The 27,761-nt window shown below is 37.3% G+C and overlaps 2 protein-coding genes across 2 annotated transcripts in view; one reads left to right on the plus strand and one right to left on the minus strand.

The window, feature by feature from the left end:
• The window catches only part of IFNGR2 (interferon gamma receptor 2), a 7,336-nt gene extending 6,973 nt beyond the window's left edge, over positions 1–363 (minus strand). The window contains exon 1 of the mRNA XM_019611989.2: positions 286–363. Within this exon, the coding sequence (XP_019467534.1) occupies positions 286–363 (78 nt within the window). The remainder of the gene's footprint in view (positions 1–285) is intronic.
• A 1,491-nt stretch (positions 364–1,854) lies between these two features.
• On the plus strand, positions 1,855–27,200 carry GART (phosphoribosylglycinamide formyltransferase, phosphoribosylglycinamide synthetase, phosphoribosylaminoimidazole synthetase; the record flags this gene model as incomplete). Its single annotated transcript, XM_019611990.1, has 20 exons — positions 1,855–1,984; positions 2,700–2,874; positions 3,523–3,634; positions 4,877–4,945; positions 6,922–7,047; positions 7,987–8,074; positions 8,380–8,465; positions 9,061–9,229; positions 9,726–9,957; positions 11,942–12,036; positions 13,194–13,303; positions 13,861–14,059; positions 17,488–17,736; positions 18,069–18,221; positions 19,076–19,279; positions 19,590–19,721; positions 20,330–20,460; positions 21,855–21,996; positions 24,873–24,988; positions 26,358–27,200. Coding segments are annotated over 20 exons (2,901 nt in total), but the record flags the coding sequence as incomplete, so codon positions are not given.
• Between the last annotated feature and the right edge of the window lie 561 nt (positions 27,201–27,761).

The following is a 27,761-nucleotide window of genomic DNA, read 5'->3' on the forward strand; positions in this document are numbered from 1 at the left end:
AAAAAACACTGCTACAGAGATGTCTCCCTTCAGTTTACATCATGTGGAAATTTGTGTTTGGAGTAGAAGTTAAAATTACTTAATCTTAATAGTGTGACTTATTCCTTTCTGTTTATTACTTTCTATTTATTTCCACATAATGCGAATGTTGTATCATGTTCACCCTCACATTGCTACTAGATGAGGCCTGAGGCTAGGCAATTTGGGATGACAGGCCCCGTCATCTTGCAGGCTCTTTCCCTGTTCCCTTTCATGTAGCTTGATCTCAAGAGAACAGAGATTGACCCTCTTCAGTTGTTCACCAGAGCTCCCATTTTCTTTGTATGGGATTTGCTGTTCTTGAACTGCTTTCACAAGAGCCATGTGGGACTGAAAGACAATATTGATCTTTATGTTAACCAGTACTGTAAAGCCAAGTGTGCTATGCTTTTGGTTTTGCTCTCTTGTGAGCCAGAAGTCAATTGGGATAAATTGCATGGAGGTCTCAGAGGCCTTTCGTTCCTTACTTACAAATCTTCATGGAACAAAGTAATTGAACTGTTAAATGGTTATCAAGGAGATAGTTTATGTTAGCATTTAATCTTTTATTCCCCACCACTCCATTTAAATGGGGCAAATCTACAATCAAAAGAGAAGTTTCAGATAGTTGCTTTTATGTCGTCTTAGAATAACAGCTTCTCTTGTGAAAGGGGAGAATTTATTCATATGGGATGGCAGAAGCAAATTGTGCACCAACATAATAGTGCAGATGTGTCTAACAGAAGATGCTTTATCAATGCTTCTCATTTCTCTCCTTCCAATTCTCTGGAAACTTGACTGGAAGAGGACATCAGTTCTTCACATACTTGCCAATGTGGTCTCTCGTATGACTTCACAGACAAAACTGCAAGTATTCCATCACCAGGGAGGATCTGCATTTCATTCTGTTTGCAGATCTGTACTCTGATGTGTGAGTTTCCTCCCTGTGCAGGCAGCCAATCCGTGCTGGGCCACGCTCGCAGCATTTTGACTCTGTGAGTTCATGTACCAGTCCTCTGCAGACCTTGGCTTTATTTGCTTTTTGATAAAGTAGTGGAACTTGCATTACGTGTTGCCTTTGCACAGATTTTTTATCAAGAGGCTTGACGTTATGGTCTTTCTAGCAAACTTTTTATTTTGTTTACATGGTTTTTGGCATTGCAACAATTATCATGTTAAGTGCTTGTTTATAGAAATGTAACTGTCCTATAGATCTTTGCCCATAATTACAGTACCTTCCCTTACTAATGTAAGAAAAAGTGTTCAGATTTTGCTTTATTTCAGCAAAATCACCATTCATTGTAGCATTTTTTTAACTGGCACTACATGAAGGAAAAAAAAGCAATTGCAATTCCACCAACAGCCACTTGTTCCTGTCCCCTGCACTGTTCTGGCATGAACATGTGTAAAGCTTTGTGGTGAACTTAATCAGGGAGGAGACTGTCTGAATAATTTATTATTATTATTTTATTTTTTTGTTTTGCCTGTGAATTATTTTTCATTTGGCTCTTTTGTGATGCTTCTTGTGCTGGCAAACAGGATGTCTGTAAAGATGAGAACATGTTGGCAGTGTAAGGAAACTTGAAACTTTTTTTTTCCACCTTCAAGAGCAAGATGGGTTTACAGTGCACGTCAAATTACGACCTTTGCTTAAGGTTTCAGTGGTTTGTTTTGTTTGGATTTTTTCCATATGTGTACATGTGTTGTTCTCAGTATTTATATATTAGTGCATGCCTCTATTCCAGATTCACAGGGACTTGCCATTCAAGAATATGAGACTTGTGAAAACACTACTTCATGATTATATGATAAATAACCACCAATTAACAGTAGTGAATACAGTCTTACCACACTTTTCTATCGTTGACAGCTGTCTCAGTCAGCAATCATGCTGCACTTGCTCAGTTCTGCAGAGATCAGGAGATCAGGCTGGTTGTGGTTGGTCCAGAGGTTCCTCTTGCTGCTGGTAAGAGAAAGAAAATTAAAAATAATAGATTTCTTTTTTTAGGAAGAAAAGTAAATTTTAGTCCCCCTCTTTTTCCCACCACTCAACAGTATCTGAGTGTCTTCATCAGGAAAAGAAACAAATTCTCTGTGGCAGTTTCCCTGAAATTCAGGATTCTGCTGTGATGAAAATAAAGTTCAAAGTGCATGAGAAATATAACAGTTAAAATATCCTTAACTGCTCAATTTCTTTCAAAGTGTTTGAGTTTAGTAAAACAGATATTGAAGTGTTTCCATGTTAGAAACTCAAGAAGGGTATTGGTTTTCTAGTGGAATTTTCATTCTTTCAAGTAATAATAATTATTTAGGGATAGGTAAAAAAAAAATAAAATCTTAACAATGATAATTTCAGTTTTATCCTTTTGCATGATCTTGTTGTTATCTTCATGAAATACTAATGTCATTTAGTTGGTTAAAAGCTGTAATAAACTGAGGAGAGATTGTAATATCTTACAAAATGCAACAAGTCTTCTTAATCCCAAATACTGTAGGGTTACTTGATCTTGGTTAGAGTGAAAAATACATGTAAGGCCCATCTTGTAAAACAGATACAGGGTAAATATAAATATGGCTTTATAACTCCTAAATACTTGCTCTAACAAATTAATGTGTCTGTAGACTTGAACTACATGACTTGCAAATCATCTGGTGAAAAAAAAATTCTGTGTTGTTTTTAGGAATTGTTGATGACTTGACAGCAGCTGGAGTAAGATGCTTTGGTCCCACAGCAAAGGCAGCTCAGCTGGAGTCCAGTAAGAGCTTTACCAAATCCTTCTTGGATCGTCATGGGATCCCAACTGCAAAGTGGAAATCTTTTACTGATCCAAAAGCAGCATGTAGCTTCATTAACAGGTAAAATTCTTTATAGTGGAATTTTTTTCCAATGTGCCAGCTATTCAAAACAGATTCTTACCAATGTATTAATACTTCTAGCTGTGATAGAGTATCTACAGATGTTTTAAAGAATAATCTCTCTATCGCATTTCAGTAATAATTTAATGATTCCTTATTTATTGCTCTTTTAATAAAAATTAAATGTTCAGCCTTCAGTCTACGAGCAGATATGGGAGAAGTTTTTATTTTTTTCAGACTGCCAATTATGGAAATCCATCTGAAAGTCTGAAATCCAGTCTGAAAAACATAGTATGTTCTATATTTTCTGTACTTGCCTCCATGAGTATAAGTTCTGCTTGTGGGCTTACTCAGCAAATAGTGATCTACTTATCAGAGAATGATCCAGCTGACCCAACATTGCTGCAATATTAAACTGTTTGAAGAACCATAGTGAAGTTCAGTGGTAAACAAACCAGGAAGCAGAAATCCTCAGGACGGCATAAGAAGAAAATCCTGGATTTTATTTGTTGCTTGGCAACACAAAATTATTACTATAATACTGATGAGTATTTTGTTTTTGCAACCATCAGCGTTTTTCAGAATGCTTAAAATATATATTTGGAATGTAGATGTTTACTGTTGAATCTCTCTTCTCTGTCTTTAAAGTGCAAACTTCCCTGCTTTAGTTGTAAAAGCTAGTGGCCTGGCAGCTGGCAAAGGAGTAATTGTGGCATCAAACAAAGAAGAAGCTTGTAAAGCTGTTAATGAAATCATGCAGGTGAGTTGAAATGTCCAAGCATCAATTGGAAGAATTCTCAAAAAAAAAAAAAAAAAAGCTGTTAACCATGTTAAAATCTTAGAGATGTTTTTTGTTTTTTTTTCTTTCATTTCTATATAATAGGCATTTAACTAGCAGAAGTCACATATTTTATCCATTATTTGGGCAGCTACAAAGCTGTCATATGTATTGCTTGAGGCAGAGTACTCTTTCTAGGTATAGTAAGTGTAAGCTAAAATAAAATGGCTTTTACTGAAGATCTGCACTTACTTCAGTATGGATTGCTTTTAATTTTTCTGTGTTCTTGGGGACTCTGCTACAATTGCTCTAATATTAACACTGCAATTAAGCTGTATCTTGACATGCAACATCAGCTTTAAAACTCCTGATACACAGCACTTACATGTATAATAAAATTCCTGTGGAATTATTTCAATTTAAGTACACGTTTGGTTAGGATGTTTAAGAAATAAATTAGCATCAAAATCTGAAGGGAACCAGAATGAAGCAGTTCCATTTGAACAGTCAGGAACATAGAGCTGAAAAATAAGATGTATACAGGTTAGGTCCTCAGCCGGTGTCTGCAGCATAGTATCTTATAGTTCAGTGGTACAGTGCTGATTTATATGAGACATTATCTGAAACACTTGTATTTCGAGGGCCAGAATATACAGTCTGCAGTCACAGCTTGTTGTGGCTGTGGCCATTGGACGAATATTAACCTGTGGTCCCCTTGTTCTGTGTTGAACAAAAAATCCTTATTGTGTTAGTCTTATACACAATTATGTTGTCACTGCACTGTTGTGGTTCTTAATTGGGTAAATGTACAGTGTTGAAATCTTGCCTTGGAATGTAAAAATACAGCTCCCCATCCAGTGTATTCTGTACAACTACACTTTCTTATAAAGTAAAAAGTCAGATTAGGTTACAGACTTGGCAGTCACTGCCATAACTCTCAGTATTGTGGGTGAAAACTTCAGCAGGTAGAGCAAGAGGAATTACTGAGAAAGTTGTACCTATCGTCTGCAGCTTGCAAATGTTCAAGCTAACGACTACACTTATTAAAAGATAAACAGAAGAGGGGAAAGATTTTACCATTGCTGCTGACGTATCCAGGATGGTGATTGGATTAATGGTCTCACCTGTGCTGTATCTTTCTTGCTGTGTTAGTTCTCTTGTTGCATTTTGACTGTTATAAAATGACTGAAATACAGGACTGAAGAGATTGACTTTTTAATGCAGGATAAAACTTTTGGCACAGCTGGGGAAACTGTTGTTGTTGAAGAACTTCTTGAGGGAGAAGAAGTTTCTGTAAGTATGCATCTCACTGTAGCACTTAGATTGTACATGTTTTGAGTTATTTAGAAAACACCAGGCAAGTACGTACAGCAGGGATTTAAAGGATTTTATTACTTAGGTTAAAAACAGTTACCTGCTTATAAATACCATTTTATTAAATAAAGGCGGATGTGTTAAGAACCAAACTTCCTGCAGTCTGCTAAAATAATTCAAATTATGAATAGTAAATAGCTCAAGCAATAATCCGCTGTTACCACAAGGGGAAAAAAAATCAAAACATAAAAATGTTGAGTGTAATGCAGTGTGCACTTCTGTGTTATGATTTCTCTGGCAACAAAGACAGTGTAGGATGTTTCTTCCCTTCCTTCTTCTTCCGCCTTTACTGCTGTTTGCCTTTGATTCAGTTGTAGTATTTGTTCATAGGGCTACAGCCCGAAGACCTATGCAGCAACTTGCATATTTTCTGTGGTCTGGTTTTAGCCCAGTCCCATATGAATTGATATAAGTAACTGTGGTGAAGTGAGAGTAATAGTAGAAGGAGTGGTTGGGAAAATGAAAACCTTTTTAATCATCTTTGTTAATTAAAGGAACATATTGAACTATATCTTGAGGGGTCAGTAAACTCCTCTGGTCCACAGGAACAAGCAACACGAGACAGGTGCAGGCAGGACACTCTTTAATCAGTTTCATTGCCAGAAATATTGCAGTGTAGAAGTGCACTTGGGGTTGAAGGGCGTGTAACCAAAGGCTGTTAAATGTTTTGACATCACTGATTTACTTTGCAGGTGGAGAGAGAACATTTCATTTAAACATGATTCTGTTTCTTCATTAAAAAAATAAATTTTATTAGTGGAGTATAAAGGAGAAAAGGAGAATTAGAGCTCAGTTTTGAGGTTGCTTCGGAACTTGACACTGGCTTCACACAAAGTAGAACAGCCAAATACCATCTCAGGTTCCCGAGTCCTGGAGCTGCAATTGACTTATACTTGATGTTGTGAACTTTGATCTTGGAGGTGGTGGCATTTGTAAAGTAAGCGATCATCTCTAACTGTTGCCAGTCACTGCATAATCTGGTTTCCTGCTCGATATGAAAAAATTAGATTTGCAGGCATCTGTCATCCTTATTCTTTCTTGGTTGGTTTGACCTTGTGAGGGACTAAAGGGTTATCCAGATCTCCATTCTCTGTTGAAAAATGTATTGTCGTTAGGGTGCATGCAGATTTACTGTAACAGAACACATTAATGTCAGCATGCAAATTAAATTATTTTTCCTAAGATGACTGATCGCAATAAAGAAAAAAATACTACTCACTTTGCCTGTCAAAATAGTTAACCTTCCATAAATTACTAGTTTTTCATATTTTCACACTTAGGATTTTCCAGGGGATTCCTGAGTTGACTTTTAATTAGCATTGTACAATGTTTTTATGAGTAGTGCTATCAGAAGCCCAAACAGTGAGCATCATTATCCAGTTACGTAAGATGCTAGCAGATGTGTTATTATGAAGATATTGAGCTTCAAATCAGCTGGTATATAAGAAATTTATAAATAATGCAAAAGCAAATGGAGTTTTGTCAACAAGGAAAAAGAAGTTTTCAAAGGAATATAATGCCTTCTTTCCAGGGCAGAGGGGAGGAGGAATGAGGAAATAACTTCCACTGTGGGGCGTTTTAGAGATTTTTTTTATTTTATTTTTTTTTAACTTTTTGAGTATTTCTCTTCAGTACAACTATTGGCGTTATCTTATAGTTTTCTACATGCTATATTAAAAGTGGTTGTTGCAGGAAGGTCTTATAAAGCAAGGCAATGATTCCTGAGCGAAAGAAGAAAGCGTTCAGATTACTGTAGTTTGTTTTATTAGGGAGACAGAATTTGTACTCCTAATTCTGCATTTTTGCAACATCAAAAATAAAAGATTTTCTCTTTTTTGCACTTTATGAAATGTTAGTCATATGCTTGTAATTTAATTATTCTTCCTGTTTTCCAGTGCTTATGTTTCACTGATGGTGTAACAATTGCTCCCATGCCCCCAGCGCAAGACCACAAGAGGTTAAAGGATGGAGATGAAGGCCCTAACACTGGAGGGATGGGAGCTTATTCTCCAGCACCGCAGGTAAAAATTTAATAAGATAATGTCCTGCTGCAACCATACTACAGCTCTAGTCCTCAAAGCAATCTGGATTTTCAGTTTCACTATGGCAAACAGAGCAATGGGGGCAATGGCATCTTGTGGATTGAATGTGTTGTCTGAAACAAACTAAGTTAGTTAAAGCCTGTAACTTGATAATTCATTTTTCTATGGAGGATGTTATTTCTACCAAATCATTTTAAATTATTATTATTAAATTATTATTAAGATGGAAGTTTTATTTCTGAAACCTCATATTTTGATTCGTTTTTATTACAGTTGGATTTGATAATCTTGAAGGTCCTTTCCAACCTAAATGATTCTATGATACTAAGTGTTATGAAATACTCATCATTAGAACTAAGTGCTTAAACCACACTTTTTGTGTGGTTTGTCAAGATAAGCTAATGATGAATTCTTGCTGTAGCTCATAGTAGTTACTGTAGTTTGTTTTCTGTTCTGAAAATAGTCTGTTTGCAAAAGGATTTACTTTGCTTCCTGTTGGCCTATATTATGGCCATTTAGTTTTCTTTTTGGATTTCAAAAATTGACAGTTTTGTTCCTTTAAAAAGCTATTAATTTTGTTCACTGTGCTTTCCATATATGATTTGTCCTTGGGGAGGCCTTATTTGAATGCCACTATGACTTTGCAGATGTTTTGTTCCCGCGAGGCCAGTGGGATTACTTGCAAATTTAGATCTAGGCATGGCAATATAACTGACAAAGATCCAACCTGTTGTATTAATGCTATAGTTTGTAGTCTGCTGAGAAAGGAAAAAATATTAGCTTTCTCTTGTTTGTGATGTGTTGAAGTGAGCAACAGATCATCCAAATGTTCTCCTTGGCTCTTCAAAACACTCGTCATAACAGTGGGGAAAAAATCATATGCTCTGTTTTTACAGTTATCTAATCCTGTTTTATTAGATTTCTAAAGATTTACTGCTGAAAATAAGAGAAACTGTTCTTCAGAAGACTGTTGATGGCATGAGGAAAGAAGGTGTCCCCTATCTTGGTATGTATGAAAGTTTTGGGTTTTTAATTATAACTTGGAAGAAAACTTTGTTCCCTTTGTAGGCCTAACTCACACTGCAAGTTAGGGAGATGACTTTGGGAGATGACTTTGATTTATTTGGAAATGCGGTTTAGCATCAGTGACTTGATTTGAAGTTCATTGAAATCAACCAATACCTTTTCCTTAACAGGGGATAGCTGTTAAATGAAGTAGAGCAGAAGAAACAGCAGTTAAAGTGTTAATGACCTATACAGTTGGTCATATCATTTTTATGCTTGTTTTGTTTTGTTGTTTTTTAATTCTAGGTGTGCTTTATGCTGGGTTAATGCTTACTAAAGATGGGCCTAAAGTTCTAGAGTTTAATTGCAGATTTGGTGACCCAGAATGTCAGGTGAGTGATTTTGTAGACAGTTTATCATCATGGGAGGAGAAATGTCTGGTATATTGTATGCCATTATTCTTTACTAACTTTCAGGTTAATAATTAGCTTATTGCTCTGGGATTTAAAATATTTGATTGTTGATTCAAGATAGAAAGTCTGTTATTAACTTTTTCCATTCCAAATTTTAGCAAGTTATACTCAAATATGGATGTTACGAGAGTGAGCTGAGTTACAAGAGTGAACTCAGTATTTCCATATCTTTTCCAGAATTTAATTACTTTTTTTTCCCCTCATCTTTACTGAAAAATGAACACGTCCTTTTCCACTCCCTCTTGACAGGTGGAACAAAACTCTTTTTTCCATTCTTCAGAGCACAGTAGGCTTCTTTGGCCTCTACCTTTCCCTTTCCATATGCAGCAGTTATTTTATCCATAAAAATAATGTCTAAGGAGAAGTCTTTTTAGAGGTTCATAGATTATGCATAAGATGTATATATGTGTGAAAATACAGTATGTGAAAGCTCATTTTTACAGTTGATGTAATATTTTTAAAAGCTCCATGAAAGGAAAAAAAAAAAAAAAAAAGCTAATCTGTATTTTTGTAGGTGATTCTTCCACTGTTGAAAAGTGATTTATACGAAGTTATGCAAGCAGTTATCAATAAAAAGTTGTCTAGTTCCATGCCAGTCTGGTTTGAAGACAGTGCAGCTGTGACTGTGGTCATGGCTAGTGAAGGGTATCCAGGAACGTATCCTAAGGGTTTGGAAATAACAGGTAAATACAGCAAGATACCCTCTCTCCAGTCTCTCTTTTACCCAGATTCATAGAAATTTAAGATCTTGTGATTATGGGTCAACTGAATTTTCTTACTTTAAAGACTACTAGTAGTGCACCCATAGTGTTTTAAAATCTCTATACCATATTGTAAAGTTTTGTAGCATTTCTTTAACGTGTGTTACAGTAAAGTGCTTCTGGGTGCTGCTTATATAATATTTATGCTGATACGTTTTGTGGTCTCTGTGTCACTGAAGTATAAAATCTATCACAGCTAAATACCTTTCTGTGTCTCTGAGCATACAAGCAGTAGACTCATCTCTCCACGGAATGTAGTTTTAAAAGATATATTTGTAGTCCCTAGAATGATTACACTGAATTTGTTTCTTGAAAGTGTAATTGTTGAGTACTTAATTGAAAAATGTTCTAATGGTCTCTTTTTGTTTATTTATTTATTTTTCCTTCCTGGGTTTATTTTATTAAACAACAATCACAGGACTTTCTAAGGCTAAAGAACTAGGACTGGAGGTGTTCCACGCAGGCACAGCCTTGAAGGATGGCAAAGTGGTAACTAATGGAGGAAGAGTCCTTACAGTAACTGCTATTAAGGAAGATCTCATGACAGCACTGCAAGAAGCCAACAAGGGAGTAGCAGCCATAAACTTCAAGGGTGCCATTTATAGGAAGGACATTGGTTATCGGGCTATAGCTTTCCTGAGTCAATCCAGGTAGATATCTGAAATACTTGAAATGGAAACAACTGGTGTAACAGGGACTTAAAGACATCACTATTTTACAGTAATAAGTGGATGTTGATTATACGTAACTCTACAAGTTTCAACTGGCATCCTAGTGGGCAGTCTGAGCAAGACCAGCCAGTGAAGGAACAGGCTTTTTGATAGCTCTTTGATTCATGTTCTTATTTTCCCAAGTCTGAGTTAAGCTACAGTGACAAGCACAAGTAACTTTAATCTGTGTTCTGTCTGCTTTTGGAAAACAAAACTTCTGTTCCTTACACTCTCAACCATCGCTTTTGCTCTAAAATAGTTGTCCAAACATATGATGTTACTATCATGAAAAATATACGTGAACAAATTTAGAGCTATTTTGTCAGGAGAGTATTTTTTTTAAAGCAGTGTGTCCTGCTGTGTCTCTGATGTTATTGAGATTTTTTTTTGCAAGATTTTTACTCATTTTCAGCTAATATAAGGCACATCTGCCTGCTTGTTCTCTAAATAGCTTAAAGCATAATTTTTGATAATTGACTATTTTGTAGCCTATGAAGCATGCTAGTAAGTTTTTAATCTTTGCTAATAGTGTATACTGATTAGTTTATTGTAAAATTATAATCAATAAACATACTACATGAACAAGGGTGTTCCTATCTGGTCTTCCTTTTCAAGCACTGTGCATCTCTTGACAAATTTGTGTGAAAATAAGTAATTTGTGTTTGTATTGTCCTTTTGTGAGAGGAGAATAACAAAGAGTTCTCTGAAGCACTGAGCTCAGGAGCCAGAGCCACAAAGTTTCTTGACTGGAGTGCATCTATGCCAACGATCCCTATCTTGAAACTGCTTATAATGTGTGCTTGTTTCACTGCCCTTGAGTCTGCAACATCGTTTCCTCTCCTACAATTGGAAGAACAGGCCATGATGGTTGGCTTTGTGAGGTTGGGGACGCACCCCCCCATACCCCGCCTTGGTAGCTTGGCAGGATTAAGTCCTATGCATTTCCCTCTGTGAAAATATACAGAAGATTTATTTAATAAGTATCTAAAAAAACCTGCTCTCCTTTTAAAGCATCGTGCTTTTCAAAATAAGGTGAAAATATGTGGAGTATTGATTATGTTCAGGCTGAAAGGGGCTGACTTTTGTCTCTTGTTATTGAAAGCTGGTATTTCATTGAGCCTTATTCACAGACTGAACAGCTGCTGCTTGTAATAATTTTCTTCTTGCAAATTTTTTAGAAGTGATAGAATGTGTGTGGAGGTACCTTTGCATTTTCTTGGTAGCACAGGTCTTTGTTTTACAATAGTTGCTGTGCTGTACCTGTATTAGTCATTAATTGCATCATCTCCAAAATGAAAAGGTCCCACTGTGAATATGGGAACCGACAAGTTACGTACAGCCATTTGTACTATGTGTGTAAAAAGAAAAGAGATATAGATGTTTTTGTGATGGTATCACTCAAGGTGATGAGGAGAGGCAACTTTAAGCCACAGTTGTAAAACTCCAGAAGTGTCACAGAGAAATAATTTATTTGATACTTTGATTTAGAGAAGCTACCTTGACATTGATCTTACATGGTGCTAGCCTACAAAATCAGATCCACTTACATCATTGCTGACAGATATATATAAATATATATAAATATATATATATATTTTTTTATTATTATTATTATTATTTTTGAATAGTCCATTTCTTCAGGTATGTGTGTGATGTCAGGTTCCAAACAGGAAAAGATTAACCTTTGAGTCACTGAGTCTATGTGGAATAAGTACTGCAATACTTAGAAATCATTGTATATGATTGAAGTTACTGAAAAGTAGGAAAAGAGTGATATTTGAAAAACTTCACTGGCAGCAGTATAGGATTCTGAATAGCTAATCTCCTTGTTGAAACAATGATACAAATACATAAATATTATTTTAAAATACATGTATTTACATTTAGTAATCAGTTGTTAAAACATTTTTTAACACTCTTTCAGAGGCCTGACTTACAAAAACAGTGGGGTAGACATCGCAGCAGGAAATATTTTGGTTCAGAAAATTAAACCTCTAGCTGCAGCCACATCAAGATCTGGTAAGAGATGGACCTGTATTTCTCTTTCAGTTGGTTCACAGTAACAGGGCTTATCATCTTGATCCAAATACTTATGTATTCTGTGTACGTGTAGATTACACTAGAAATAGTAGTGGTAAGTAACCTAATGCCTGTGATTTCTTCAAAATGTATCTCCTTAAGATTACAGATTTTCTTGTCAAATGACTCTAAAGTACATCTCCCTAATGTCGTATGTATTAAGGGCATTAGAAAATATGATTCATTACTCAAAAAAGGCTAATGCAAGCAAAAAATTCTACTTGGATTATGTGGATTATCCATCCTTGCTTAGATAGCTATACAATTCTTGTAGATAAATGTTTAGGAAAAAAATACAAGTGATACAAGATGTTGAATTCTTCACCAATACTTTCAGATATACTATCTATTTCTTAAGATAGATCATATATCTTTTGCTTATATAAAACAGAATCAGCCCATCCTTTTTTGTAATATCGGGCACATCTTGGTCTGTTAAGTCCTTATAATCTTATGGTAAAATGAAAATATCAATCACTTACGATATATCCCTTTTAATTCAAATTATATGAGAATCTTCTAATAATTTCAGCTATATGTTGAGAGGAAAATACATAGAGATACACACTAGTAGAAGTAGTCATCTGTTAGCATTAATAGTATTTTTCACTCATATTTGTTTCACTCTTAGGATTTAACCAAGTTCGGTTTTAAGATTACCATATTTACCCTATCATAACCAGTCTTTGGATCAGAAATTACTAAAGTACCATAGGCATTAGTAACAGAGAGGGGATTTCCATTGGAAAATATTTAGTATTCATTCTGTCCTACAAAGCAGTAGACTTAGGACTGTTACAATTCCTTTTCTGTATTTCAGAAAAATACTAAATGCAGCATAAATACTAAATTCACTGTCATTAGTGAATATTCAATCACAAAGTTTTATATTTTTAGCTTTAGATAATAATGTTGAAAAAAGCAAAGCAAACAAGAGAATTAGGAGATTCTGCATCTCTATGAAGATGCTGTAAGTGTCAGAGAAAAGTCTCATGGCAACAAAGTCATATTGAGAGACTTCAGAGAGAATTTGCTGATGTGTTAGAGATCCTGAAGAAATCTATAGAAGTTTACTATTTTTTTTTCCTGGCTGGCAGGCTGCAATGCGGAACTTGGAGGATTTGCTGGCCTCTTTGATTTGAAAGCAGCTGGTTACAAAGATCCTATCTTGGTATCTGGAACTGATGGTGTTGGCACGAAACTCAAGGTAATGTGAAAATTGACATACGGAATGGAAATTGCTTGATCACACAGCTGTCTGTTTTTTACCACAAAAGATCGGTTGTGTTTAAAAATACCTATTTATATTTCTGGAAAGGGAATGAAAAGTTTAATTGCCTTCTTCATGCAAAATAATTTACTGTGCATTTTGGCATGTAAATAGCCATCCTTGAGAAGAAGCTTAAAGTAGCTCATTTTTATTTGATGTATATAGCCAGTGCACCATTTTACTGAGGTAGAAGAATCTTCGAGACGATTACTCACAGAAAAAACATTTAATTATATGGTTGCTATAGCTTTTACACAAACTGTGATGAAATCCTTTTCACTTCAGTCTCCTTCCGCAAAGTTCCTTTTGTACTTGCTAAGAAAGTACAAATTCCTAAAATAGAACTGTAAGAGAGAAACACAAGAGTGTTATTAGCTAAAGCTGCTCCTCAAAAAGCTTCTAAAGAAAGAGCATGAGTCTCCTGCCACTGCAGACTTTGCTGGTGTTTGAGTTTCTGAAATCTAACCAACAGGTTCTCTCACTGTGTTTTGCAGATTGCACAAGCGTGTAAGAAACATGACACTATAGGTCAAGACCTGGTTGCTATGTGTGTCAATGACATCCTGGCTCAAGGAGCAGAGCCCCTCTTCTTCCTCGACTATTTTGCTTGTGGTAAACTTGATGTTGAAGTGGCGCAGGGTGTCATTGCAGGAATAGCTGAAGCATGCCAAAAGGCAGGATGTGCTCTTTTGGGTATGGACACATTTTTTTCTTCGAAGGGAGTGAAAAATTGTATGCAATTTCTTTATAATTTGTTTTAATGTGCTTGTTTTCCTTGTCTGCTAAAGAATCTTAGAGCTGAGGAAAAAAAGGTCACATCTTTGTTTTCTGCCTACTGGGAGAAGACAGTACTTTACAAATGTTGCCATTTGCTCAGGAAGTTGCATTATACATTTTCTTATTCATATATTTTTATTTAACTTTGCGACTATAACAAGTACTTAGAAAACTAACAAGTGATGTATTTTAATTCTTTGCATTTTTCAAGTGAATTTGAGAACACGCCAAATAGGCTTGGTTTTTTATCCTTTATCTTAGAGAAAATTTTAGAGTTTTTCTCTAGAAACAAGATTTGTATGTCTTACTATGCATACGTGTCTCCCTGTATGTGTACATAATACCCTTTGAACCTCTTGGCTGATTTTAAACAAATTTGGCAGGAAAATAGAGCTCAGTATATTTTCACAAGATCATATAACTGGAAAGCCAGAGAGTGTCTTTATAATAGCAGGAAAAACTTGAGCTGGAGCTCACTTCTTAAGACACGGTTAAGATGTTAACCACAAGACAGAAAAACAAAACAAAAAATTAAAGCATATTCCAAGCTGTTAAGACTCAGATTTAAGTATTTTCCTTTTAGACCCTATAATACAAGTACATAATACGTTTTACTAACAAATGATATATGTATTGTGGTATACAGTAGTCTAGTTATCCATGGAAAATAATACAAAATTTTACTTCATCAATCCTAAAAAAATATACATTTAAAACTGTTCAACCCAATAAAAATATTTCTAGGTCAGTGGGAAAGACACGTTTTCTCTAAGTCTTTCATTTATGAAAGGAATATAACACAGGGTTAAGTTTCAAAGCAATGAAACCCAGAAAGTTGTTTCCTTGTAATAAGGCCAGTGGTTTTTTTTATCTTTTATAAAAATATTCTTTGGAGAACTACCATACTTTTTCAAAAAGGCTTTTGATTTGAGAATAAAAGTGACTGTTCAATTATCTTACTTTATGTACCACCTGATAATTGGTACTTTGTTCTTTTGACTCTTTTAAGAAAGCTGGTGATAAAAGTAGCTTCTAAACGAGTATGTCTTATTTTGATGGAATTTACAAGCTTAGAAGAAGAAGCTATTTATGTTCTGTTGTTTGTTTTTTTCTGCATGAAGTGTTTGCCAGTTTTATGTTTTGTCTTAAAATGTTCTCTCAGGTTATCAAATATAATCAAACCATTCATATTTCAGCTTAAGTACATGCTAGGTGAAATCTTGCTATGAAACCATTTACTGAAATTTCAAGATTTTATTTCCAATTGGAATACTTTAAAAATGCAAAGGGCTTTAAAGATTTGTAAATTAGTACCAGAAAACAGTATCTCAATTTTGTAATTGGTTAGTAAATATCTTTTTTGTGCTGAAATTGAAGGAAGTCAGAACTCGTACATAAAACAACCATGACTTACTCCCCAAATTTCTGACACTATCTGAAGGGAGGGTACAAAGAGGATGCAGTAACTGTGTATCTAAGGCAGAAATGTTTTTCTGTAGCCTGAATCTTAGAGTCACAGACTCATTAAGGTTGGAAAAGACCTCTAAGATCACCCAGTCCAATCATCAGCCCACGCCCATCACACCTATTGCCCACGTCCCTTAGTGCTACATCCACACGGCTCCTGAACACCTCCAGAGATGGTGACGGCACCACCTCCTGAGCAGCCTGTTTGCAATACCTCATCACTCTTTTGGGAAATAAATTTATTCTAATTCCCCTGGCACAACTTGAGGCCATTTCCACTCAATCTATCTCTGTTACCTGAATGGAGAGGCCAACTCTACTTCTCTATAATCTCCTATTAGGTGGTTGTGGAGGGCAATGAGGTCTACCCTGAGCTTCCTCTTCTCCAGATTCATTAAAATAAATCTAAGTTTGGGCTCTGACTTAAGACATTTGTGTCACTGTGCATGCATGCAGCATGTAGATCTGTCTTTGTACAGAATCACTTCATCAGTGAAGTGGTGAGTCTTGTTTTATAGCATGTTCCTGAATTCTTTCCATGCATATCTACAATAGTTGAATACTTTGCTCAAATACCTTAAGCTCTCACTAGTGAGGTACTGAAGGACATACCTAGATGCTCAGTTTCACACGTTATTAAATGGGGTTTAAAACCAAGGTACCTAAGCAAATGACACTTCTTAGTGTGAAGTTTGATTTTAAAGTTGGTTACAGCAGTGTAATGTGAAAACATGGAACAGTTACAGGGAATCTAGATTGAGCAGCAGTCAAGCACTGAGTCGAAGGCCATCTTCACCATTGCTCTGGAGCAATTTGTAACTCCTTCAGAGATGCTTTTTTGAAATAGAAGAATGAATGAAATCTAGCAAACAAAAAACAAACAAGAACAGTACTGGTCAATATGTTAGGCAGATGTCATAATATAATGGCAACTTAATCATTTTTAAGCTCTTTTCTTGCTGACATCAGGACCAGTGAAGGAATTTGAAAGTTAATAATGATATGGCTTTGAGTTCCTCCCTGGAATGATGGAGTGGTGTGAGGATGGCTGTTCAGAAAACTTCAGAGAGCAGTAAATGCTCCTTTCCTGCATTAAATACAGTGATTTACTCTCTCTAGACTGAGTGGGACATGACAGGCTGAACACAGGTATTCAACAGCAAAGACCATCAGTTTATGCCTGAAGGGCACTAAGGGAACCATTGCTGGTGTGTGTATTGTGAGAATGATGTTTGAGTGATGTTACTCACTTCCATGGAAGCATAGAAAATTACCTTTTCAAACTGCATTCTGAATGACATCATCCAGACAAAACATAGTCCTAAAAATGGAACATAAGATAATAGCCTGGATTACTGTTTCAGCTGCATGGATGGGTAGAAAACCCATCTTTTAGAGGTCTCTCGTTGTGTAGAACTGAGGCAACAATGATACCTGGGTTGTAGGCATGACTGGAAGTCAGAATAATATTATGTATAAAATCTTTATGATAGCAAGTAAAACTGATAGAAATGTTGTGCTTTTGAGGTTCTTTTATGGATTTCTTGTATCGTGTAAGTTTTTAATGAGGAATATTAGACCTGGCAGAATTTGGAGATAGAAAGCTCTAAATATATGCTATGATTTTAAAATGTGAATACACAGCAATCTGATACTCATCAGAGAAAGGGGGGAATGTTCTTTCACAATTTGCTATTGCTTGCTCAATTGAAGAGCCTGTGACAAAGCTGTGTTTTTAATTACTTCTAGTGTTTGTTTATCTAACTAAAAAAATCAGTTTATTAATGTCTTAAGAGTTTAAAACATTGAAAACCTGCATACACACTGGTTTCAATAGTTTTCCAATAGTCCCTTCACCTTTTATTTGGTTCTCACAGGAGGAGAAACCGCCGAAATGCCAGGCATGTATCCACCCGGCGAGTATGACCTGGCAGGCTTTGCTGTCGGTGCAGTAGAGCGAGGGCAAATGTTGCCCCAACTAGAGAGAATTGCTGATGGAGATGTGGTTATTGGAGTCGCTTCTTCCGGGGTTCACAGCAATGGGTACAGCCTTGTAAGGAGGATTGTTGAAAAGTCATCGCTGGATTTCTCTTCTCAAGTTGGCGTCTCTGGTGATCAGACATTAGGTACTATTTCTAATGCAGTTTCTTCACTTGAACTTCTGAACAGAAAAATTCATACAATTTTCTTGTCTGTACCTTTGCTTTTGTAATTTTTCTAAGTTACTGAGAAAGTTACTCAAACATGTTCTCATCTTTTTTTGTTTCCTGTAATCATGTATGCAGGAAAGAGTACAAAGCTAAATAACTAATTGTATGCTGAAAGGTAGGCATTGTTTTTCTCTGTGCTCACTTCTATCCAGCAAATTAGTATTTTGAGATTTCCCCAATTTTATATTGAGTAACCTTTATTTTTTTCAGCATTGTAATTGTCTTCGTTCATCTTCTTTCATCAACAGGAGATCTATTGTTAACCCCAACTAAGATCTACAGTAAGACTCTGCTGCCTGTCCTTCGATCAGGTCACGTGAAAGCTTATGCACACATCACTGGGGGAGGCTTGCTGGAAAACATCCCCAGAGTTCTCCCAGACTCCTTTGGTGTCGTTTTAGGTGAGATAGAAAGAAAAGCTGAGAAACATTTGCATCTTAACATGTATAGATGTAGAAGCAACTCAAAGTGAATTGAACCTGCAGTATTACTTGTAATTATATAACGTTAGTGATGTTATTGATGGGCATTCACATATGGTTACCAGCTGGAGTAGATCTCCTGAAATTCAGTGGACTTCAATTAATCCTCATCACAATTTCATCAGATATTCTAGAAATATTATTTCACTTTTTACAGGGAAGTGAAATATGGAAAGCTAAACAACTTACTATAAGTTATGCAGTGTTCGGTTGGGTTGTAACTATCATAGAATTCTGAATTCTACAACTGTGTGTAAATCATGCTTCCATTACATGCTTCCGTTACTAAACGTAACGTGACAAGAAAGAAATTTACTTTCTTTGGAGTTCCATTACAGAGGTTAGTCCAGAAGCATTTCTTGTGATGCTGTATATCCACCCTTATCTGGTTGGAACTGGGAAAATTGTGGTTTTAGTGACAGTTTTTAAGGATATTGTTCTTGTACAGTAGTTTCTCCAGAAGCAGGGTTGTCAACTTCAAGGAGTCCAAAGACTGCCTTACAACCCATTTTGGATTATTCATTAATAGTTTGAAGTGCAGTAATTTTCTCTGAGTGAAACTTCATTCCTATTCCCTAGTCGTGTTAAGTAAGGAAGGGAAGAAACAAGCTCTTTCTCTGCATCTGAAACTGTTTTCGGTCACGCTAATGCTGCTGTGAGACTTAGTCTGTGCTTTCCATCTAGATTTTGCTTCTCTCAGTACTACAATAATTTTAGTATTTGCGCATAGGTAGTGCCTTCCACTCTTCATCTGTATTTTCAATTTTCTTCAGATGCTCTTAGCTGGAAGATTCCTGAAATCTTCTGTTGGCTCCATAAGGAAGGCAACATCTCTGAGGAGGAGATGACTCGGACATTTAATTGTGGGATCGGTGCAGTTTTGGTCGTTCAGAAGGAGCTGGCTCAGCAGGTGCTCAAGGAAGTGCAGAAACACGAGGCAGCCTGGCTGATTGGGAAAGTTGTCCCTCTGCAAAAAGGTTACTGGATTTTTATTTTCCTTGATAAAAACGAAAAACTAAATTATTTCATTGATGCTTCTCCATGCCATTCAGCTGACAAACACTTAATTGGCACCTCCATGGCTTTTGTGCACAGGGTATTAAATTGTCAGTCCTAGTGACTTCTGTCTTAGTCTGTAGAACATGTGCTTAGCAATGTCAAATGTCACCAGAACTATAAATAAATATTGAGAAGTAAAGCAGTGTCACTGTTGACTTTTCATGGATATTTTCCTCCTCTCTGTGTTTCTGCCTTTATTTACTTTCTTTTTTCCTTCTATGTCTTCAGGCTCTGCCCATGTTAAAGTCCATAACCTGCTTCAAGCCTTGCAAGCAAATAGGTCACTGTCTGTGCGCAGCCATATCCAAGGCAAAATCCAAACAAACAAAGTGAAGGTCGCTGTCCTTATCTCTGGAACAGGTGAGAGTTTACATTATTTACTAGAGTATTGAAAAAGGAACTTCAACTCAGAATCAGAATCTCTTGAAGTCTGTGAAAGTCTGCGATGTGGCTTTTGATGACTTTCTATCAAGGCTTTCAGTGCTCAGTAACAGGAAGCATAGATTTTGCCCTTAGCTTAATTCCAATCAGAAACAAAATGATCTTTACCCTCTGCAGCAAACTAACTATAAATTGCGTGTATTAATTTTAGCTCCAAATTTCTCTAGGTTCAAGCAGCTATTGTTTTTTGCTATTGGGACAGCAGCATTATTTTACAAACCGACCAGTATCCTCTTGCCCCATAGTCACTTCCAGAGTTTCCAGTATTCCCACTTGTTTAGAAGTAAACCATCAGGACAATTTCAGCAACTACAGTTTACATAGCTAATTGCTAGTAAAAGCCCTGTAGACTGCATGTATCAGATTTAGTTTCCAGTAATGTCAATAAATAAGAGATTACTGTTAACATTGGTGGTTTTTTGATTGAGTCTCATTCACACTGCCACTTATTTAAAACCCATTGTAGCTGTTAACTATATTTATTCTCTAGGAACAGCTTGATATTCATGAATTATTTTTTCACTCAGGCACAAACCTGGAAGCCCTCATAAATAGCACAAAGAAACCCACCAGTTTTGCAGAAATAGTTCTTGTTGTTTCTAACAAAGCTGGTGTGGAGGGGCTAAGGAAAGCTGAAAGAGCTGGTATTCCTACAAGGGTAAGTATTTCTCATCTTTTTAAAATTAACCTTCGTTAGCTCTGACTACATCAGAAAAGTACTGTGAAGTAATGATTAAAAAAAGCCTTACTGTTTTGTTGTTGTTGTTCTGTCATGATCTTTGTGCCCCTGGGCAAACTACCTAACATGGGAGCAAATTACTTCCTGTTCTCCCTCTTAGAGACGCTACTATTAATGCTGATGGGATTGGGAATGGTCACTGTATTAAACTAGTGCAAAACTTTTACAGTTTTAACTTCATCATTTATTTAAGTGCAGTGCATTTGCACTGAAGTAGCAGGGTATTTTATCTGAGGTTATATTTAAAGTAACATGTTAAAGAAGCATTTGAATGAAGTAAGAGAGGTCGAATTTAATGAGACCTCCCATTGTTTCTCTGCTCATTGCTTCAGGCTTTTCAGGATTCATTCAAAGCAAACTGTGATTCCCTTTGTGTCACTGGATCATCACTGCATTGCTTTGCCATTTGTGTAGCCATTTGCATTATAGATAGGAAATGCCACTGTTCTGACTTAGGAGCATTTTACAGTTGCTTTTCAGCAGTAACTAGAGATGATATAGAAGATTAGGCCCCTGTGCACACTTTCATCTTGGAGGGCTGTCTCAGTGGTTAAAATGAGTGACAGAACAGAGAGACAGAGTTGTACATGCTTTGCTAGTTATTACCTAGTTGTGTCATTGTAGAGTTCAGCCCAGGTTGAGCTAGGCTCTATTCCTAGTGCCCTCTGCCACCTTTTCAGCTCACTAGTTCTGGTTTTTCAAGACTACTTTATGATACTTAAATGTGCCAACATGGTAAATGTTGTAGGAATTAACAGGTACTTTTATTTAAAAGACTACAAATGTAGCAAGTTAAGTAGCACCACCTTCTTAATTTCCTGTTGAAATTAAGAAGTCTATATTAGATGGGAAGTAAATAATTCAATAATGCTGTCCTTTTGCAGTAAGGGCTTTTTAAATTGTTGTGATTGACCTTTCTTTCAACATTTTGTGATACAATCTGAGGCAAATTACTTAACGCTAATCATATTTTAAGGTGAAATCATTCTTGAGTTTAGATTATCCTAATGACCTGCATTTATAGTTTAATTGTATCCAAACACTGGGGTCTACAGTGGTGGGCCTAATGAGATAAAGCCTGACTTTCTGATAATTACTCTGTGTTTATAGGAATTAAAGACTGGTTATTTGTCTGTTAGCTGTATGCATTTTTGAAGTGTTCTTGCTGTGTATAGGCATCTAACTGTAGCCACGAGGAGATTTACTGGTTGTTTTTCTTTTTGCTAATTACTCTGGAGTACCATTCGATCCTGTTTTTATAGCTTTTATATTAACTCGATGCTCATGTTTCTTCCTTTTTTGGATTATCACAGGTTATTGACCATAAACTGTATGGAAGTCGCATTGAATTTGACAGTGCAGTTGACAGAGTCCTTGAAGAATTCTCAGTTGAGCTGATCTGCCTTGCTGGATTTATGCGAATACTGTCAGGTCCTTTTGTCAAGAAATGGGAAGGTAAGTGCTGCATAATTGTGTATGCATTTTAAGAAAAGAAAAGAAAAAAAAAAAGACATTTTTATAAATTATACTAAGGAAAAACATAGGAAAGAGACCATATGAATTCTGAGTTTGCAAGAAATGAGACTTTTCACATTTGGTAAGGAAGTGGTGAAAGAGAGAAAGTCCTTTCTGTTATCATTTCACAGAAGCTTGAGGAAGCCACATTCAAATGGTGGTCTTTGATTTATTGGAAAATATTGTAAAGGAAGGCTTTTGGCCTCTGCAGACATGAGGTGTGGGCAACATTGTTGCCCAAGCAGAAGTGTTGATTGTGGTCAGGAGAGCATTCAGCCAAGGAGAAATCCTTCCTCTCCCAGATGAACTTTGCCTGCAGGCTGATCTGCAGAGCAATATGTACTTCCTGTTAACATCTCATAGTCTTTTGACAGGTATCCCAGAGCTGTGTGAAACTTTGAGTGGCTCTTGTTCATCAGAGGTGTTTGGTGTCTCCAGTCTAGTCATCTTTTTTTTATTGGACGACATATTAGAAAGACGTTTCTTACTGTGAGGGTGATCAGACACTGCAACAGGTTGCCCAGAGATGTTGTGAATGTCACCTCCCTGGAGGTGTTCAATGCCAGGCTGATGGTACTGTGAGCAACCTGGTCTACAGGGAGGAGTCTCTGCCTATAGCAGGGGATTGGAACTAGATGATCTTAAAGGTCCCTTCCAACCCAAGCCATTCTATGATTCTATCATCTTTTGCAATTTTGCACTTCTTTGTTAGGGACTGTTAGTGCCTCTGCCCCCTCCAGCTGTTACATTCCTTATCTTTTCTCTTTCAGTTTCATGCAGGGAGTTCTGAATCACACAGAAGCAGCTATTTCTTTCACTACTTGCTGTACTTCAGACTTAGTCATGGTTACTTAAGCGTGTTTACACCGGTCCGTCAGCTGGTCACGCTGTACCCTGCAGCTCTCTGGGCCACCTCTGTTGTTCACATGGTGACTGTTGTTTTCTTCTGGGTGTGACACCTACCTTTTACACCTGAACTACTTTTCAAACCTCTCTTGAAAAACAGGCATTCCTCGGAAACAATTTGTGTTATGCTAAAGCTGTCAACTAGCTTAAATTGGGTCAGTTGGTTTTGTTTCTCTGTAGTATAGAGTCCAGAAGACCAGGATGCAGGTGTCTGTGTTCTAGACAGCTGCTGTTGCTAGTCTGAATTGTCCAGAAACAGTCCATTTTTGTTGCTGCTCACCTAAAAGCTGTTACTTTCCCTTTCTCCAGCAGTTACAAGGACATAGAGTGTAAAGTTAGTTGTGAAACTCCTCTTCTTGCTTAATGATCCTGAAACGTTAATTGTGAATCCTAACAGAAAAGACAGATAAAAAGAAATAAACAGAAAGCCACTTTCTTTTAGAGCACTTCACAGAATCATAGAATCATTGAGGTTGGAAAAGACCTCTAAGATCACCTAGTCCAACCCTCAGCCCATCCCTACCATGCCCACTAGTTGGTGATTTAAGGAAAAACTGGGGAAACTTCAAAAGAAGTGCAGAGGGTTATTTTTGTCTCAGATGTTCAGTACTTTTTTGCTCAAGATGCAAATGTTCATGCTCTTTTGCTCAAGATGCTGATGGTGTATTTTTGAGATACAAAAGACATTTAAGATATTGTTACAGATCAGTTGATATGTTTGCCTCGAAGTTTTGCAAGTCAAAATCTGCATGAGTCCTTGCGGTGAGAATGCAGGTTCTATATTGCACTGCCAGCAATGGCCTTCATTTCACATTACAAAACCACATGCCTCTATTTCAGTACACTGCTGCCTCCGCCAGCATATGTCAGCTCAGCCTTACTGCTTGGCATTTAGGTGGTGTTCAGTGAATCTCGATGACACACAGTCAGCCTAAGCAGGAGGCATGTGGAGATAGCGTGGGTGTAGCATACTGTGATATAAATAGTGCTGATGGTCATTTCTTTAATCTTGCAAGGGTTTGTACTGAATCTAAGAGAAGCACTGCTTAGCACCTTTTGATTTCGTTGTAGTCCAGAGTTGGCAGGACACTTGTCACACACATATTAAAAGCAGACAGGGAAAGTATGCTACAAGAAAGAAGATATTCTGATGGTTTAATGATGACACTGCTCTAAGTGAGACCCTAAGGGCACAGATAGCTACTGTCTCTCACTGTACAGCTACGCAGGAGCTAAGGCATACGCTTTCTCATTTAAGGAAAATGTTAGGGTACAAGCTTCCCAGGATTCTAACCACAGTCCCACTTGATTGAGCATTAAAGGTTACATTATCCATTTCAGGATCTCCCAGCCAACTTTGTGCCTGGACAGTAGTAGTGGTAGACAGGTGCTTTTCAGAAGGGCAGAGTGAAGGACTCCTCTGTGAGCAGCTGCTGTCTTTCATTAAGCCAAAACAGATGGGGAGGAGAGGTCTGAGCTAAAGAATTTTTGCCTTGTCATAGGAGTCTGTTCAGTTTGAAGCTGCACCAAATTTCTTTGGGGTATTGAGTTTGTAAGAAGGGATTGTGCTTGTGATGAAAGAAGGATGAGAACAACATAAGGAGAGAAAGGACAACGAGGGGAAAAAAAGATATGTATATTGATGATTAGTTACTGGAGAACTATGCTTTAGCTGTGGAGTTCATTGTAACTGATTGCTGTCTTTGATTTTCTGAAATAGCAACACATTCTGAAATGCTTTCAGTTGGTTATCTGGCAGTAATATTAAAAAATAAGCATAAGTGCAAAAGTCAGTGCGTAGAAAAATCTTTTTCACAGATGTGTATTGTTCCTCTGTTGATTATTGATATACATGGAACACTGATAAGTCTGAATGCTAAAAGGCAATGACCTCACTTACTCTTTTCTAGGAAAAATATTGAATATCCACCCATCCCTACTGCCCTCTTTTAAAGGAGCAAATGCCCACAAATTGGTGCTGGAAGCTGGAGTCCGAGTAACAGGCTGTACTGTGCACTTCGTGGCTGTAAGTATTTCCTTCCTCCACTCCTCATCATTGACAGGTCTTAAGATTTTGGAGAAATCTTGGAGCTTGTATGGAAATCCCTTACAGTATTCTGCTTGACTGCCTTTTCTCCTTCATTCATTCATAACATTATTAGGCAACAGTGCTTTAGTTTGCTGTCCCTGGAAAAGGAACTGGAAATGAATAGTCTATACAGGAGTTAAAGCTTTTACCTTAGTTAACTTCTTCCTTAAATATCTCACCGCTGCCAGTTCAGCTGTTGCAGTGGCTGTGATAGTTTGTGTCATGTCTTGACTAACGCTAAAATCTTTGTTAGAGAACAGTACCAACTTCTTATATTTTATCATACAGCCTTCCTTATTTGTTGCCTTCAAGAAGAAAAAAAATGAAAACAAAACAAAAACATTGGAAGCGGACAAGAATTTTAGATATGTTAAGAAGTAATCCTGTGTTTGTGGAAACTTGAAAAACTTCATGTTAGAATCATAGAACGGTTCGGGCTTGTAAGGGCCTCAAAGCCCACACAGCCCCAACCCCTGCTGTGGGCAGGGCTGCCCCCCACCAGCTCAGGCTGCCCAGGGCCCCATCCAACCTGGCCTTGCACCTCCAGCACCTCCAGTTCTCTCTGCATGTCTCCATAGGAGAAGTGCTCCAGCTCTCTGATCAAAAGTCAAAAACTGAGGATTCAAATGCCAGAGATCTCTCAGCATGGAAGATGTACTTTGTATCAGTTCAGGGAGATTTTTTCCTTCTTGTTTGGTTATCAGAATTGACAGTAACTATTTTCCAGTCTTCAACTGCATAGTTCAGATTATCAGCCTTTTTTCCACTGTTCCTGGAATCTGTTTTCATGACTTTGGCTTTCCCTTGGAAAAAAAACAGTTTTTCTCTGTTTTTCTAGTTAGAAGAATTGCATTCCTTTCTCCATAACATGACCGCTTCTTCCCTGTGTGGCAATGAGAAGCCACAAACAGCCGAGCTCTGCCTCGTTAACATGCAAAAGAGAGATCTGTCAGTCCTATGGTCTAGCTCTGTGCCAGAGCTGGCTAATTCACTTTTCTGAATTGAAATGTCATCGTTACGCCCAATCCAGTCTGTCACGTCCTCAGTTAACACGGCTTTTGTTTTCTGGAGCAGAAATGTTACTCACTTCTCCTTTTTCTTTGCAACCTACGCTTCTGTCAGTTCCTCGCAGGCCTGTGTGTCAGCATCTTCTCTGTACTCCTCACCTTGGCCTCATTTCATGTTTCCTGCAATAAAGTAATGACAAACAAATCTCTGCAGCAGCTGGATTCCAGTAATGGTTACACATCCACGCTCCTCTCTTTCATCTTCCAACCGCACAACATTCTGGTTACTGCTTTTACAGGAGGAGGTTGATGCTGGAGCAATCATTTTCCAAGAGGCAGTTCCAGTGAAGATTGGTGACACAGTGGAGACCCTGTCTGAGCGGGTGAAGGAGGCGGAGCATCGGGCTTTCCCTGCTGCCCTGCAGCTTGTTGCCAGTGGGGCTGTGCAGGTGGGCGAAGCTGGCAAGATCTGCTGGAAGTAGATTCTTGGATGTGGCAGCTTGAAGTGCATCCATTGATCAAAACAGAGGTCACAGTTGAAAAACGCACACGCTGTATTCTCTTCACAAAGCAGCTCAGATTCTGGCCATATCCACTGACTTCAAATATTGAACCTGCTCTCAGACACCAAATAGAATTAAACTTCTGCTGACCATTTGCCTTCAGGGATTCCCCCATCAATCCATATGTGAATTCCTCTCAGAGAATCTGTTCAGAGCCAAAAGAGCAGAGCTGCTTTGGCCTGAGCAGAAAGGGAATTAGGACTGCATACAAAATGCATTCTCTGCTTGTGAGACGTACTTTAAAACTTCTGTTGAAGTTAAGTGCCTGTATTCTGGGAATGATATTTTCATCTAAAATAATGCTGATGCAAACCCAGGAAATGTTATAACTGAAAACAGTAAAGTATTTTTCACAGTTGAATTACTGTGAAAAAACACTCAGTTTTCTTTTTAACTTTTAGTATAGCTGTGAAAATGTTTTAATTTTTTTTACTAAAACTATCAATTTTCTTCCATATAAACCTGAAGAATCTGCATGCAGTTCCTTGTCTATATTTTAGAACTACTCTCGGAGAAAACCAGTTTCTCTTCTGTGTCCTAATCTCAATTTGGATTTGAAATAAAAGTCTAATAACGTTAGTGATTTGAATGTATCAATATTTTTCCTTGGAATTTCCTTCCAAGGGTATAAACTGAAGAAGGGATTTTATGAAGCAGAATCTGTCTTGATCTGCCATGCCACAACTGTAAATCAGTTTCAGAGGTTACAGACGTGCAAGGATTGAGGTGAAATTCCAAAGTGTGGTGACCTTACTGTTGCCATGGCCAGATGGTGTGTGATAAAGAAACTTGCTGACAAAATATTCCTGTCATCATTTGTCACTGAAGATAAAGCTCAGGTGAATACAGAGGAAAATTACATGGTCAAATCTAATTTGCCTGCAGAAGACAAAGAGTAAAGGCTGAGGCTTCAGCACAGCATTTATCTGTACAAGTCTACCTTTCCACAGAAGGGTCATCCCACAGGCAAACGGCCCCTGAAGATTGAAATCTGCCTGTTGCAGAAAGAAGGTAAAGGTGCAGGGAGCATCCTACTCTGGTTGGGATCCAGTCTGCACAAACTCAGCACATCAGCCATGACACAGCACAGCTTTTAAGAAATCATACTTAAATTTTAACTCACAGCAGTGCTATTTGTTT

The sequence above is a fragment of the Meleagris gallopavo genome, chromosome 1 (genome assembly GCF_000146605.3).
Source record: "Meleagris gallopavo isolate NT-WF06-2002-E0010 breed Aviagen turkey brand Nicholas breeding stock chromosome 1, Turkey_5.1, whole genome shotgun sequence".
Classification (NCBI taxonomy): domain Eukaryota; kingdom Metazoa; phylum Chordata; class Aves; order Galliformes; family Phasianidae; genus Meleagris; species Meleagris gallopavo.